A 16,303-nucleotide genomic window follows, 5' to 3' on the forward strand; every position below is an offset into this window, starting at 1 on the left:
ATTATTTAATGTTATTTTATTTAAAATAGCATACTTTGTGTGACATACTTGTCCATAGCTGCTGTTTGAAGAGTTGAGACACTGACTGAAGGATATTTTGGTTGATTTATTTGGGTTATTCATTGAAGTAGTTATTTTACTTTTAGAACTGTACTTATTTGTATCTTTTTGTTCTTGTAAAACTATTGTAGTAGACTCAGGCCAGTGGAGATCAACTTTGTGATGGTTCTCAATGGAGATTATTTTAGACGAGATCACACCATGTTCATTGTATTTACGAAAACTGCACCCATACAGTGTACAGTACCATTGCCACCTACTGGCCTTTCTTGGTATTGCTGGTTATAAGTACAAATACCTGCATACATACTGGACTGATAAGGAACACTGCTATAACTATTATTATTATTAGTATTATAATGATTTAAACATTTGAACATGTTGGGACAACCCTTCAGTTAACTACTGTACCTATCAATTATCCAGTAGTAGTGATTATGGTTCCTCAATATACATTTAACATATTACAACGTAGGCTATGTGTTACAGCACTACTTTTGGTGTCCCCCTCAGGAATTGCTCTTGAGAAAATGTCATGTAATTGTCCCCTCCAAAGTTGATATCAGATTTTCGCCCCTGAGCCCCATCCATAATTTTATTACCAAAACAGTGGTGGAATGACTGCTTTGTTTTTGTTTGAACTGCAGATTTTTTGATTGATTGTGTCGCTTTTTTAAAGGGGCAACCTAGTTTTTAAACATAAACAAAATGGCAGCCCAGAGACCTGAGCTGTGTTTGAATACTCATACTAACTGTACTATTTGTCATGTGAATTGAATATGTAGTATGCTTATTTGTCATAGTATATGGATACAGTTAGTATGCCCAAAGCTCCCGGATGTTCTACTACATTCGTCAAAATACGAAGTATACATGCAGAGGACACTATTTCTGTTCTTTTAGGGCCCAAAATGCAATTCTTCAGGAAATGGGCGTGGCTTCAACTATTTTCAGATTTGAAGAAAATGGGGGGGGGGAAATGCAGCCGAAGACCGACGAGAGAGCGCATACAAATGAGCTGCTTTAACTAATTATGACAAATGTTAAGAAAATGTTGAGCTATGTAATAAAGTAATAACTTTACAGCAGTATGTACAGCTACAGAGTAAAGATGTTTCTAGGAAGCAGCAGATTGCTGAACAGAGTCAAGATGTTTCCCTCTCCCCTCTTTTTGCTGAGATACAGTTGAAGTCGGAAGTTTACATACACTTAGGTTGGAGTCATTAAAACTTGTTTTTCAACCACTCCACAAATTTCTTGTTAACAAACTACAGTTTTAGCAAGTCGGTTAGGACATCTACTTTGTGCATGACAGAAGTAATCTTTCCAACAATTGTTTTACAGATGGTTTCACTTATAATTCACCGTATCACAATTCTAGTGGGTCAGAAGTTTACATACACTAAGTTGACTGTGCCTGTAAACACCTTGGAAAATTCCCGAAAATGGTGTCATGGCTTTAGAAGCTTCTGATAGACTAATTGACATCATTTGAGTCAATTGGAGGTGTACCTGTGGATGTATTTCAAGGCCTACCTTCAAACTCAGTGCCTCTTTGCATGACATCATGGGAAAATCAAAAGAAATCAGCCAAGATTTCCAAATGCCTGAAGGTACCACGTTCATCTGTACATACAATAGTACGCAAGTATAAACACCATGGGACCACGCAGACCTCATACCGCTCAGGAAGGAGACACGTTCTGTCTCCTAGAGATAAACATACTTTGGTGCATATCAATCCCAGAACAACAGCAAAGGACCTTGTGAAGATGCTGGAGGAAACAGGTACAAAAGTATCTATATCCACAGTAAAATGAGTCCTATATCAACATAACCTGAAAGGCCGCTCAGCAAGGAAGAAGCCACTTCTCCAAAACTGCCATAAAAAAAGCCAGACTACGGTTTGCAACTGCACTTGGGGACAAGGATTGTACTTTTGGAGAAATGTCATCTGGTCTGATGAAACAAAAATAGAACTGTTTGGCCATAATGACCATTGTTATGTTTGGAGGAAAAAGGGGAGGCTTGCAAGCCGTGAAGAACGCGGGTGGCATCATGTTGTGGGGGTACTTTGCTGCAGGAGGGACTGGTGCATTTAAAAAAAAAAATAGATGCCATCATGAGGAGGGACAATTATGTGGACATATTGAAGCAACATTTCAAGACATCAGTCAGGAAGTTTAAAGCTTGGTCGCAAATGGGTCTTGCAAATGGACAATGACCCCAAGCATACTTCCAAAGTTGTGGCAAAATGGTTTAAGGACAACAAAGTCAAGGTATTGGATTGGCCATCACAAAGCCCTGACCTCACACCTATAGAAAATTGTGGGCAGAACTGAAAAGCGTGTGCGGACAAGGAGGCCTACAAAACTGACTCAGTTACACCAGCTTTGTCAGGAGGAATGGGCCAAAATTCACCCAACTTATTGTGGAAGGCTTCCCAAAACGTTCGACCCAAGTTAAACAATTTAAAGGCAATACTACCAAATCTAATTGATTCTGACCCACTGGGAATGTGATGAAAGAAAGAAATCATATAATTATCTCTACTATTATTCTGACATTTCATTCTTAAAATAAAATGGTGATCCTAACTGACCTAAGACACAATTTTTTCTAGGATTAAATGTCAGGAATTGTGAAACTGAGTTTGAATGTATTTGGTGTAGGTGTATGTAAACACCTACACCAAAGGTGTAAAAGGTGCATGTAAACTTCCGACTTCAACTGTAGCTACCTAACGTTAGTTGGCTACTTATACAACAAACTTGTCAGTATATTAACTATATTCTATCTAACTAACTACCCAACGTTTATTGACTTGATTATTCACGTCATTCTTGGCCAAGGGGTCATGTGCGTTCTCAATGGACATTGTTAATTTGGGTGCGTTCGTAAATTTGCTCTGGCGCTCTACTCCGATTTCAGAGCACTCTTGTCTGAGTGTACCAGAGCGCTCAACACCTGTTGAATATGGCCGGTGTCAGTAAACGTTGGCAAAAAAGCTCAAATTAAATTGTTGCCAGCAGCACAATTTAGTCACCAACGCTTTGGATAACATGAAAACAGCCTAAATAGCTCTGCTAGGGCAAGTAAAATGGTAAGAGTAAGGTTTTATCTCATTTGTGTTTAGCAAGCTATCCAACATTAGCCAGTTAGCTTGGGTGCTTTACTGTCGTTGTGAGGTCAGAACGCTTGGATCGACCCTACTCCTCAGCCATATTGTATTTGTTTACAAACAGTGGCCTTATACAAGCTTATGTTTGGTTTCTGGTGGGGTTATACAGTTGAAACATTTGAGGGTACGAGTTAGTTGAGGTAATATGTACATGTAGGTAGAGTTAAAGTCACTATGCATAGATGATAACAACAGAGAGTAGCAGCGGTGTAAAAAGGTGGGGGGGCAATGCAAATAGTCTGGGTAGCCATTTCATTAGACGTTTAGGAGTCTTATGGCTTGGTGGTAGAAGCTGTTTAGAAGCCGCTTGCCGTGCGGTAGCAGGGAGAACAGTCTATGACGAGGGTGGCTGGAGTCTTTGACAATTTTTAGGGCTTTCCTCTGACACAGCCTGGTATAGAGGTCCTGGATGGCAGGAAGCTTGGCCCCAGGGATGTACTGGGTCGTTCACTACCCTCTGTAGTGCCTTGTGGTCAGAGGCCGAGCAGTTGCCATGCCAGGCAGTGATGCAACCAGTGGGGTGCAATCGATTGTGCAGCTGTAGAACCTTTTGAGGATCTGAGGACCCATGCCAAATCTTTTCAGTCTCTTGAGGGGAAATACGTTTTGTCGTGCTCTTTTCACAACTGTCTTGGTGTGCTTGGACCATGTTAGTTTGTGGGCTCCGTCGATGAGAATGGGGGCGTACTCGGTCCTCTTGTTCCTGTAGTCCACAATCATCTTCTTAGTCTTGTTCACATTGAGGAAGTGGTTGTTGTCCTGGCGCCACACGGCCAGGTCTCTGACCACCCTATAGGCTGTATCGTCGTTGATCAGGCCTACCTGCCACTGTTGTGTCATCGGCAAATTTAATGATGGTGTAGGAGTTGTGCCTGGCTGTGCAGTCATGAGTGAACAGGGAGTACAGGAGGGGACAGAGCACACATCCCTTAGGGGCCCCTGTGTTGAGGATCAGCGTGGCGGAAGTGTTGTTACATATGCTTATAACATGGCGGCGGCCCGTCAGGAAGTTCAGGATCCAGTTGCAGAGGGGGGTGTTTAGTCCCAGGTTCCTTAGTTTATTGATGAGCTTTGAGGGCATGATGAACGCTGAGCTGTAGTCAATAAATAGCATTCTCACATAGGTGTTCCTTTTGTCCAGGTGGGAAAGGGCAGTGTGGAGTGCAATAGAGATTGCATCATCTGTGGATCTGTTAGGGCGGTATTTAAATTGGAGTGGGTCTAGGGTTTCTGGGATAATGGTGCTGATGTGAGCCGTGACCAGCCTTTCAAAGCACTTCATGGCTACAGACGTGAGTGCTTCGGGTAGTAATTTAGGCAGGTTACCTTAGTGTATTTGGGCACAGAGACTATGCTGGACTGCTTAAAACATATTGGTATTATAGATTCGCACAGGAAGAGGTTGAAAATATCAGTGTAGACACTTGCTGGTTGGTCAGCGCATGCTCGCAGTACACATCCTGGTAATATGTCTGGCCCTGTGGCCTTGTGAATGTTGACCTGTTCAATGGTCTTACTGACATAAGCTGTGTAGGGTGTGATAGCATAGTCTCCGGAACAGCTTGTGCTCTCATGCATGTTTCAGTGTTATTTGCCGTAGTTTATCTCGTCTTGTAGGCTTGTGTCAAGGGGCAGCTCTCGGCTGTGCTTCCCTTTGTAGTCTGTAATGGTTTGCAAGCCCTGCCACATCCGATGAGCGTAAGAGCCTTTGTAGTACGATTCGATCTTAGTCCTGTATTGACACTTTGCCTGTTTGATGGTTCGTCGGAGGGCATAGTGGGATTTCTTATAAGCTTCCGTGTTAGAGTCCCACTCCTTGAAAGCGGCAGCTCTAGCCTTTAGCTCAGTGCGGATGTTGCCTGTAATTCATGGCTTCTGGTTGGGGTATGTACGTACGGTCATTGGGGGATGACGTCATCAATGCACTTATTGATGAAGCCAATGACTGATGTGGTGTACTCCTGAATCCCATGGGAGGAATCCCGGAACATATTCCAATCTGTGCTAGCAAAACAGTCCTGTAGCTTAGCGTCTGCTTCTTCTGACCACTTTCTTATTGATTGAGTCACTGGTGCTTCCTGCTTTAATTTTGCTTGTAAACAGGAATCAGGAGAATAGAATTATGGTCAGATTTGCCAAATGAGGGGGGGGGGGGCTTTGTATGCATCTGTGTGTGGAGTATAGGTGGTCCAGAGTTGTTTTCCCTATGGTTGCACATTTTACATGCTGATAGAAATTTGTTAAGACGGATTTAAGTTTCTCTGCATTAAAGTCCCCGGCTACTAGGAACACTGCCTCTGGGTGAGCGTTTTCCTGTTTGTTTATTGCGGAATACAGCTCATTCAATACGGTCTTAGTGCCAGCCTCAGTCTGTGGTGGTATGTAAACAGCTACGAAAAATACAGATAAACTCTCTAGATAGATTGTGTGATCTACAGCTTAGCATGAGATACTCTACCTCAGGCGAGCAATAGCTCGAGACTTCCTTAGATATCGTGCACCAGCTGTTATTTGCACAAATACATAGTCCGCCGCCCCTTGTCTTACCAGACGCCACTATTCTATCCTGCCGGTGCAGCGTATAGCCAGCCAGCTGTATGTTGATAATGTTGTCGTTTAGCCACGACTCCGTTAATCATAAGATATTACATTTTTGAATGTTCCGTTGGTAGTTTAGTCTTCCGCGTAGGTCATCGATTTTATTTTCTAAAGATTGCACGTTTGCTAGCAGAATGGAAGGCAGTGGGAGTTTATTCAGTGTCAGTTGGCTTTTCATAGCCGAGCATTCAGAGACAGCAGGTGCGGTAGAGAGAGTTGAAAACAGCAGTCCGGGACAAGGTAGCACATCCGGTGAACGGGTCAGGGTTCCATAGCCGCAGGCAGAACAGTTGAAACTGGAGCAGCAGCACGGCCAGGTGGACTGGGGACAGCAAGGAGTCATCAGGACAAGTAGGTCTATGTTGTTTGTTAGGTGAAGTTATGGGTCCTACAGTAGGTCTATGCTGTTGTTAGGTGAAGTTATGGGTCAATTTGGCATACACAAAGTGTACAAACACTGATTGTAAGGCTGATGGAAAAGATAAAGAGCATTTTACAGGTTGAAGTATAAAGCAGTTGATTTGCGGCAATGACACACATTATATTATATATAAGCAGGAGATTCAAACAAGCCTTATAATTATAATCCAAAGTTGTACTTTTCAGAACACATTGTGGAAAAACTAAAACCTTCGTCCAAAACTAGCAGTTTCCACATTAGTATGGTGTTTCTACAACCAAATTGCGTTAGCATCGCCCTCCTGCTGCAACTTTAGCAAAGACGGAAAGGGGTCTATATATATTGGAGACCAAAAGTCGTCTGGCACACTGCTTAGGATTTCAAAAACTTTATTATAACTTATCAATCATCTACTAATGTGAAAACAAGACTAAATATGACTTGTTGCTCACTTGACAATTGTCAAATAAGACGTCAATTGTTGTAGAACTTCATGGCCCTGCTCTGGGCATCACCTTTTACCTCAAATAAACATTGGATTTCTGCTGTTGTGGGCCTTTAACCATCTGTCTGACTTTGTTGTTCACACAGGGGAGAGATGTGACTATCGTGGATCCTCTGGGGAGCCTCAACAACATAATGATGCTGACGAGGAAGAGAAGAGTCTCTCCACATCAGAACACCTAAAGAAACATCAGCGGAGACCCACAGGAAAGAAATCTCATTGCTGCTCTGACTGTGGGAAACATTGCAAATATTCATCAGACCTTAAAATACACCAGCGTGTACACACAGGAGAGAAATCTCACCACTGTTCAGATTGTGGGAAAAGCTTTTCAACATCACAGATTTTGAAGCTGCACCAGAGAACACACACAGGAGAGAAACCTCATAGCTGTGATCAATGTGGGAAGAGATTTACTCAGTCAGGCTCCCTGAAATCACACCAGAAACTACACACAGGAGAGAAATCTTATAGCTGTGATCAATGTGGGAAGAGTTTTACTACATCTAGCAATCTGACTATACACCAGAGAACACACACAGGAGAGAGATCATTTAGTTGTAATCAATGTGGGAAGAGTTTTGTTCAATCTAGCGATCTGACAGTACACCAGAGAAAACACACAGGAGAGAAACCTTATAGCTGTGATCAATGTGGGAAGAGTTTTATTACATCTAGCTATCTGACCATACACCAGCGGACACACACAGGAGAGAAACCTTATAGCTGTACTCGATGTGGGAAGAGTTTTAATACATCTAGCCATCTGACTACACACCAGCGAGTACACACAGGAGAGAAACTTCACCACTGTTCAGATTGTGGGAAAAGCTTTTCAACATCACAGACTTTGAAGCTGCACCAGAAAACACATACAGGAGAGAAACCTTACAGCTGTGATCAGTGTGGGAAGAGTTTTATTACATCTGGCAATCTGACTATACACCAGCGGGGACACACAGGAGAGAAACCTTATACCTGTAATCAATGTGGGAAGAGTTTTAATACATCTAGCCATCTGACTACACACCAGCGAGTACACACAAGAGAGAAACTTCACCACTGTTCAAATTGTGGGAAAAGCTTTTCAACATCACAGACTTTGAAGCTGCACCAGAAAACACACACAGGAGAGAAATCTTACAGCTGTGACCAATGTGGGAAGAGTTTTATTACATCTAGCAATCTTACTATACACCAGAGAACACACACAGGAGAGAAATCCTTTAGTTGTGATCAATGTGGGAAGAGTTTTACTAGATCTAGTGATCTGACGGTACACCAGAGAACACACACAGGAGCAAAACCTCATAGCTGTGATCAATGTGACAAGAGCTACTCTGATAAAAGATCTCTGATCAAACATCAGAAAATACATACATGAAGGAGTTATTTTGTGATGTCAATGAAATAATGTCACAATGTAGAATGTTTTTAACATTGTAGTAGGAGTATTTTAAGGAATTTTACAATATAGAACCCTAAAAGTTTTCCCGTTCAATTAATATCAGCATGATTTTGATATTAAAATCCAGGCTCTGAATTGAAAGAGTGTTATTTATGTGATTTAACAAAAAGTGACCAACACAAAAAGAACTGTGTTACACTTACCACGTTGGTGACCCACTTGAATCAAAATGTAACACTTGAAAATGTAGCTAGCTGTTTTCTACAAATTGTCCTCTAACCAGGGATGTACACATTATTCCCAGATTCCGTGTGGTTTTTGAGCTGTTCGTTTTAACAGGGTGTGCAACCTCATCTCCCTCCTCTCCCACAATTGATTTCAACATGATATCGATGAGTGATGACAAATAAGTGTTGCGTTCCATTGTTTAGCGACCCCTACATTTAAATGCATCGCTCCTAAATATAGCTGACTGTCTTCTGTAGGTCTGTCAAAACTGTCATGTTTTATTATTCCATGCCTCACCATTAAGTGAATTATTGCCAAATCAAAATTAACAAAGGGGTGTACATTTTGGTTTTAATATTTAATATTTACAATTCAGTAATCATAATTATTTATGCAATCAACTGACAATGTTCAGGTATAATTATATTGATGTTGTTGCCCTTCTTTTAGAATATCAGGGTTAATTCTCTATTCTCATGAGCATGACATTGGAGACTTGGCCCCGATCCGACAACATGCCTATCGAGTGAACTCTGAAAAGAGAGAGAAGCTCAGCAGTGAGGTGGAAAGTTACTGCGGATATTGCAGGAGTTTCCTCTTGAAATCAGAAATGTTCGTGGTAAGGACAACTTGGTTTCTGATTGTCTCAAGGGTGGGCAGTCAAAAATATTTGTGTTTTGCGTTTAGCCAGTGCGTTACCATGGATCCCAATTGATTTTGACTGCACGTTTTTCTGTATTGGAGATTAGTTTTGTTTGGGCTCGTTTCAAGGGGACGAGAGTTCTAGAAGAAAACAATTACATTGTAGAAAAATATATATATTTAGAATTACATGTTCTTTTATTGTTGTCAGCCAGGTGTTACAGGCTTTGGTTTTTCCATTTATATTTTGAGGTTGGGGTATAGCTCGTTAGCATGTAGGGCGCACTGATTGGTGTCACCTCGTTAGTCAGTATGTGTTACACCTGTGCTGGCTTGTCCATCTCGTTAGTGGGAAGGTGTTTCACCTGAGCTGGTCCAGGTTCTATTTAAGAGTGTCTGGCCCAATGCTCTTGATAGATGTGGAGAGTCAACACCTTTAGTTGCTCCACCGTTTTGGTTGACTTCCTGTCTTTAAGTTTGGTGTGGGTTTTTATTTTGTTTGCCTCTTGGGCAGATTTAGTGGGTCTCATGGTGGGTGTCTTTTAGGTCTAGTCAACTTCCAGTGGACACCTCCATAGTGTCTTTCAGAGCCCCTCCTAAAAAACAAGCTTATATTTCAGGTTGGATATTGATTCCAATTATTTTTATCAAATGGCATTTCCTTAGAATACTCATTAGTCTTTAAGTTGTTAATCTTCTGTTTTTTGTGTACTAAATATTTCATTGTTTTTTCCTGTGAAGCCATTGTGTCTGAAGTGTGCTGTATAAATAAAGCTTGATATGATTTGAACATATTGCAAAACAAATGAACCCAATCAACAGACTCTTGCTAAACATGTGCAAAAGCAACACATATCTTTGTCCATCTTAGTGGGAGATATACTGTTTTTCATACTATGTCAAAATAGTGCATGGTATGTAAGTTTAGTATCACTTTTCAACCAAGAACTGAAACAAACAGATCAATCCCACTTTTCAAGCCTGCTGAATGCGTGGTGGAGTGATAAACACCACCCACGACTCTACCAGGGGCTTGAGGTGGTCTCCCACAGCTCTGCTTATGTCATTTTCTGTGGCCTTGCTGTTCCATTTCTGACTGTCTCTGCAACACAGAAAGAAACGCATTTAGTCATATTATATAAAAATCTCAAAGTAATGGATATGGAGCATCTACGCAAAAGGGAATATGTTCCATCATCTATGTTTATTAACATTCGTGCAAATTGTCCATTGATATAGGTGTACTTTCTGACCCCTTTTGGCTGTATGAAAGTTAATTTCCTCTCGGATACATGCATTTGTTCTTTGTGTAGAATGTACTTTACCCCATCTCTTTACATTGCTTATGCAGATTCAGTGGCCTGACTGCATCCAAACTTCTGTCATCTGATCACTCCAAGCTGCATTAGGTCTGGTACAAGTCAGGAGTTGGCTTTGGGGATGACCAGTGAAATATGTCTGCTGGAGCGCGTGGTACGGGTGGGTGCTGCTACGGTGATCAGTGAGCTGAGATAAGGCGGGGCGCTTTACCTAGCAGAGACTTATAGATGACCTGGAGCCAGTGGGTTTGGCGACGAATTTGAAGCGAGGGCCAGCCAACGAGAGCATACAGGTCGCAGTGGTGGGTAGTATATGGAGCTTTGGTGACTAAATGGATGGCACTGTGATAGACTGCATCCAATTTGCTGAGTAGTGTTGGAGGCTATTTTGTAAATGACATCGCCAAAGTCGAGGATCGGAAGGAAAGTCAGTTTTACGAGGGTATGTTTGGCAGCATGAGTGAAGGATGCTTTGTTGCGAAATTGGACACCGATTCTAGATTTAACTTTTGATTGGAGATGTTTAATGTGAGTCTGGAAGGAGAGTTTACAGTCTAAACAGACACCGAGGTATTTGTAGTTGTCCACATATTCTAAGTCAGAACCGTCCAGAGTAGTGATGCTGGACGGGCGGGCAGGTTAAAGAGCATGCATTTAGTTTAACTTGCATTTAAGAGCAGTTGGAGGCCACGGAAGGAGAGTTGTATGGCATTGAAGCTTGTCTGGAGGTTAGTTAACACAGTGTCCAAAGAAGGGCCAGATGTATACAGAATGGTATCGTCTGCGTAGAGGTGGATCAGAGAATCACCAGCAGCAAGAGCGACATAATTGATGTATAAGGAGAAAAGAGTTGGCCCAAGGATTGAACCCTGTGGCACCCCCATAGAGACTTTCAGAGGCCCGGACAACAGGCCCTCCGATTTGACACACTGAACTCTATCGAAAAAGTAGTTGGTGAACCAGGTGAGGCAATCATTTGAGAAACCGAGGCTGTTGAGTCTGCTGATGAGGATGTGGTGATTGACAAGAGTCGAAAGCCTTGGCCAGGTCAATGAATACGGCTGCACAGTATTGTTTCATATCGATGGAGGTTAAGATATCGTTTAGGACCTTGAGCGTGGCTGAGGTGCACTCATGACCAGCTCTGAAACCAGATTGCATAGTGGAGAAGGTACGGTGGGATTCGAAATGGTCGGTAATCTGTTTGTTAACTTGGCTTTCGAAGACCTTAGAAAGGCAGGGTAGGATAGATATAGGTCTGTAGCAGTTTGGGTCAAGAGTGTCCCCCCCTTTGAAGAAAGCAGTTGCTTTCCAATCTTTGGGAATCTCAGATGACACAAAAGAGAGGTTGAACAGGCTAGTAATAGGGGTTGCAACAATTTCGGCAGATAATTTTAGAAAGAACATCAGCTCTTTCAGAACATCAGCTGACTAGATTTGGGAGAAGGAGAAATGGGGAAGGCTTCGGCGAGTTGATGTGGGGGTGCAGTGGTGTTGACCGGGGTAGGGGTAGCCAGGTGGAAAGCGTGGCCAGCCGTAGAAAAATGCTTATTGAAATTCTCAATTATAGTGGATTTATCGGTGGTGACAGAGTTTCCTATCCTCAGTGCAGTGGGCAGCTGGGAGGAGGTGCTCTTATTCTCCATGGACTTTACAGTGTCCCAGAACTTTTTGGAGTTTCTGATGCAGGAAGCTAATTTCTGCTTGAAAAAGCTGGCCTTGGCTTTTCCAACTGCCTGTGTATATTGGTTTCTAACTTTCCTGAAAAGTTGCATATCACGGGGGCTGTTCGATGCTAATGCAGAACGCCACAGGATGTTTTTGTGCTGGTTAAGGGCAGTCAGGTCTGGAGAGAACCAAGGGCTATATCTGTTCCTGGTTCTAAATTTCTTGAATGGGGCATGCTTATTTAAGATGGTGAGGAAGGCATTTTTAAAGAAAAACCAGGCATCCTCTACTGACGGGATGAGGTCAATATCCTTCCAGGATACCCGGGGCAGGACGATTAGAAAGGCCTACTCACTGAAGTGTTTCAGGGAGCGTTTGACAGTGATGAGTGGAGGTCGTTTGACCGTTGACCCATTACGGATACAGGCAATGAGGCATTGATCGCTGAGATCTTGGTTGAAAACAGCAGAGGTGCATTTAGAGGGCAAGTTGGTCAGGATGATATCTATGAGGGTGCCCGTGTTTACGGCTTAGGGGTTATACCTGGTAGGTTCATTGATCATTTGTGTGAGATTGAGGGCAACAAGCTTAGATTGTTGGATGGCCGTGGTGTTAAGCATGTCCCAGTTTAGGTCACCTAGCAGCACGATCTCTGAAGATAGATGGGGGGAAATCAGTTCACTTTGTTTACTTGCTGTTTGAGGTGAGAAAAAAATGTGCTTTGAGAAGCTCCACAACTCATTAGTGGTGGTGCGTTAAGACAATCAGAAGTACTATCCAACATCCCCAAATGGGCACATTTATAGGCCTACATTTGTGTGCAGGCCAGGGAGATTAATCCTACTTCTATATGGGTAGTCAGGTGTGCGTCCTTACTCAACGCATTGACAGGAGTGTTTCAAACAAAAGACAATGAATAAATTTACAAAACTGACGCGTCTTGCGGGGTCAGGTCTGGGTGGTCTGCCTTGGGGCGTTTCATTTAGTATCCGTTTGGGTCGGCATGGGGAATGATTGTATGTCCCCATAGTATGTTGTACCTCAAGTTGATCGACTGAAAGGGAGCGTAACTTTATGACCATAATTAGTGTTCCCTGAAGGAGGGAAACGAGGTACAACACCTTTTTGGCCCCGCCCCTTCCTGGGTCGGTGAGGAGCGATATTAAATTGAAAATGACCTAAGGCTCGTATTTCTGTGTTGATTATATTATAATTAAGTCTATGATTTGATATTTGACAGATTAGCAGGCTCGTAAGCATTCATTCAAACAGCACTTTCCTGCGTTTGCCAGCAGCTCTTCGCAATGCTTGAAGCACAGCTCTGTTTATGACTTCAAGCCTATCAACTCCCAAGATTAGGCTGGCAATACTATAGTTCCTATAAGAACGTCCAATAGTCAAAGTTATATGTAATACAAATGGTATAGAGAGAAATAGTTCTATAATTCCTAAAATAACTACAACCTAAAACTTCTTAACTGGGAATATGGAAGACTCATGTTAAAAGGGACCACCAGCTTTCATATGTTCTCATGTTCTGAGCAAGGAACTTAAAAGTTTAGCTTTTGGCACATATTTCACTTTTACTTTCTTCTCCAACACTGTGTTTTCGCATTATTTAAACCAAATGGAACGTGTTTCATTATTTATTTGAGACTAAATTGATTTTATTTATGTATTATATTAAGTTAAAATAAAAGTGTTCATTCAGTATTGTTGTAATTGTCATTATTACAAAAAAATTTGGTACTTTTTTTGGTCCTCCAATAATCGGTATCGGCGTTGAAAAATCATAATCTGTCGACCTCTACTATGTTATTGTTTGTTAAACACTTAGTGTACAAACCCTCATTGTCAGGCTGATAGAAAAGCTAGCCAAAGAGCATTTTACTGGTTGAAGTGTTTTTTAAGTATAAAGCAGTTGATTTGCGACAATAACACAAACATATTAAGCAGGAGATTCAAGCGAGCCTTACAATTATAATCCAAAAGTAATGTGAAATGCACTCATAAGCAACCTGGAAATGGAGGCTATATTTGCTGTTAGCCTATGAGAACTCCCCTGAGTTATACCCCATGGTGGTGAATTAGTGAATAGACACAGAGCTTAAAATTTCTTATGGCTGCAGGGGCAGTATTGAGTAGCTTGGATGAAAGGTGCCCAGAGTTGCCCATAGTAAACTGCCTGCTCCTCAGTCCCAATTGCTAATATATTATATATTATTATTAGTATTGGATAGAAAACACTCTGAAGTTTCTAAAACTGTTTGAATGATGTCTGTGAGTATAACAGAACTCATATGGCGGGCAAACACCTGAGACAAAATCCAACCAGGAAGTGGGAAATCTGAGGCTTGTAGGTTTTCAACTTTTTTTTTATTTTTTATTTCACCTTTATTTAACCAGGTAGGCTAGTTGAGAACAAGTTCTCATTTGCAACTGCGACCTGGCCAAGATAAAGCATAGCAGTGTGAACAGACAACAACACAGAGTTACACATGGAGTAAACAATAGACAAGTCAATAACATGGTAGAAAAAAGAGAATCTATATACAATGTGTGCAAAAGGCATGAGGTAGGCAATAAATCGAATAATTACAATTTAGCAGATTAACACTGGAGTGATAAATCATCAGATGATCATGTGCAAGAAGAGATACTGGTGTGCAAAAGAGCAGAAAAGTAAATAAATAAAAGCAGTATGGGGGTGAGGTAGGTAAATTGGGTGGGTAGTTTACAGATGGACTATGTACAGCTGCAGCGATCGGTTACCTGCTCGGATAGCAGATTTTTAAAGTTGTTGAGGGAGATAAAAGTCTCCAACTTCAGAGAACTCAGCCCCTATTGAATACACAGTGGGATATGGGTCATGTTGCACTTCCTACGGCTTCCACTAGATGTCAACAGTCTTTAGAATGTTGTTTCAGGCCTCTACTGTGAAGGGGGGCTGAATGAGAGGGAATTGAGTCAGAGGTCTGGCAGAGTGCCCAGAACTGATGACGCGCGTTCATGAGAAAGGTAGCTCCCGTTCCATGGCTTTTCTACAGACAATGGAATTCTCCGGTTGGGACATTATTGAAGATTTATGTTAAAAACATCCTAAAGATTGATTCTATACTTAGTTTGATATGTTTCTACGACCAGTAATATAATTTTTTTGAGTTTTTGTCTGACCTTTCCACTGGATTTATTTACCAAACACCCTAACAAAATGAGGTATATGGACATAAATGTGGAACTTTATCGAACAAATCAAACATTTATTGTGGAACTGGAATTCCTGGGAGTGCATTCTGATGAAGATCATCAAAGGTAAGTGAATATTTATAATGCTATTGTTACACCCCTGAAAAAGGGGGGAAAGAATCACGAGTGTGATACGGAATGTTTACTCATTGAACTTTTAGTGCAATCATTTTACATAAGTAACACATTTTATAGAATAACAGATCTACAGGAAATAGATAGTTTTGTAGGGTACAAGGCTTATTCAAGTCACAACAGTATACACTGTACATCACTGAAACAAATACTATTTTCAATATAACTGTCAAGCACAAAGCTTTAACTCAGTAAACCATAACTCAATTTATCAACAGGTAATAAAGTGTTTAAAAAAACATTACACAAATAACGCCGCAAAATCTCTTATTAACAACGCACATGTTCATTCACAATCAACATAAAATGGCAGCTACGTAGCAGTACCTAGCAGTACGAAGCTAGCTGCAACCGAGCAGGGCTCATATTACTCTCTGCAAACTTAACTAACTTCCTCAATATGTTACTAAGACACACCTTAAACACTCTTGACATGTTAGTGAGTTATAACATTTAAATAATTATTTTTTTATCATCAATAACGTACCTGAAAAAGGGGGGAAAGAATCACGAGTGTGATATGGAATGTTTACTCATTGACTTTTAGTGCAATGAGAAAAAGACGCAAATTCTCTGTGAACTTGAGTGGAGACCAGAGCAATCGATCTCAGGCTCATAGATTAAGAGCATTTAGTAGATCACAGATTAACACTTTTACCCACGACAACATAAAGTAATCAACATAACGTTTACACATTCCTCTCACAATTCGTACCCTTTTTATGCTTGACGGATTTTAACACAATTATATAAATGTTATCAATCTATCAACTAATACTGAATGCATGATCTTCTTAACCTTAGATGTTTTAAGATCCTCACATACTATGAATTTACTAATACTTTTTAATGTATAACAGGCTATTAGTATTTCCTTTAACCTGTCACACTATTTCTGACTAATGTTGACTAC

General features: G+C 41.2%; 1 protein-coding gene across 3 annotated transcripts in view; it reads left to right on the plus strand.

Annotated features, from left to right (window-relative positions):
- LOC129821449 (zinc finger protein ZFP2-like) overlaps window positions 1–16,303 on the plus strand; it is a 32,940-nt gene that overhangs the window by 4,989 nt on the left and 11,648 nt on the right. The window contains exon 2 of one of the 3 annotated variants that reach the window (XM_055879124.1): window positions 6,831–13,720. The exons of the other annotated variants lie outside the window; for them this stretch is intronic. Coding sequence (XP_055735099.1) covers window positions 6,831–8,128 — 1,298 coding nt within the window. The 3' untranslated portion in view covers window positions 8,129–13,720. Of the gene's footprint in view, window positions 1–6,830; window positions 13,721–16,303 lie in introns of those variants that run through there. 3 annotated transcript variants of the gene reach the window in all.

Source organism: Salvelinus fontinalis, chromosome 23, assembly GCF_029448725.1.
Source record: "Salvelinus fontinalis isolate EN_2023a chromosome 23, ASM2944872v1, whole genome shotgun sequence".
Classification (NCBI taxonomy): domain Eukaryota; kingdom Metazoa; phylum Chordata; class Actinopteri; order Salmoniformes; family Salmonidae; genus Salvelinus; species Salvelinus fontinalis.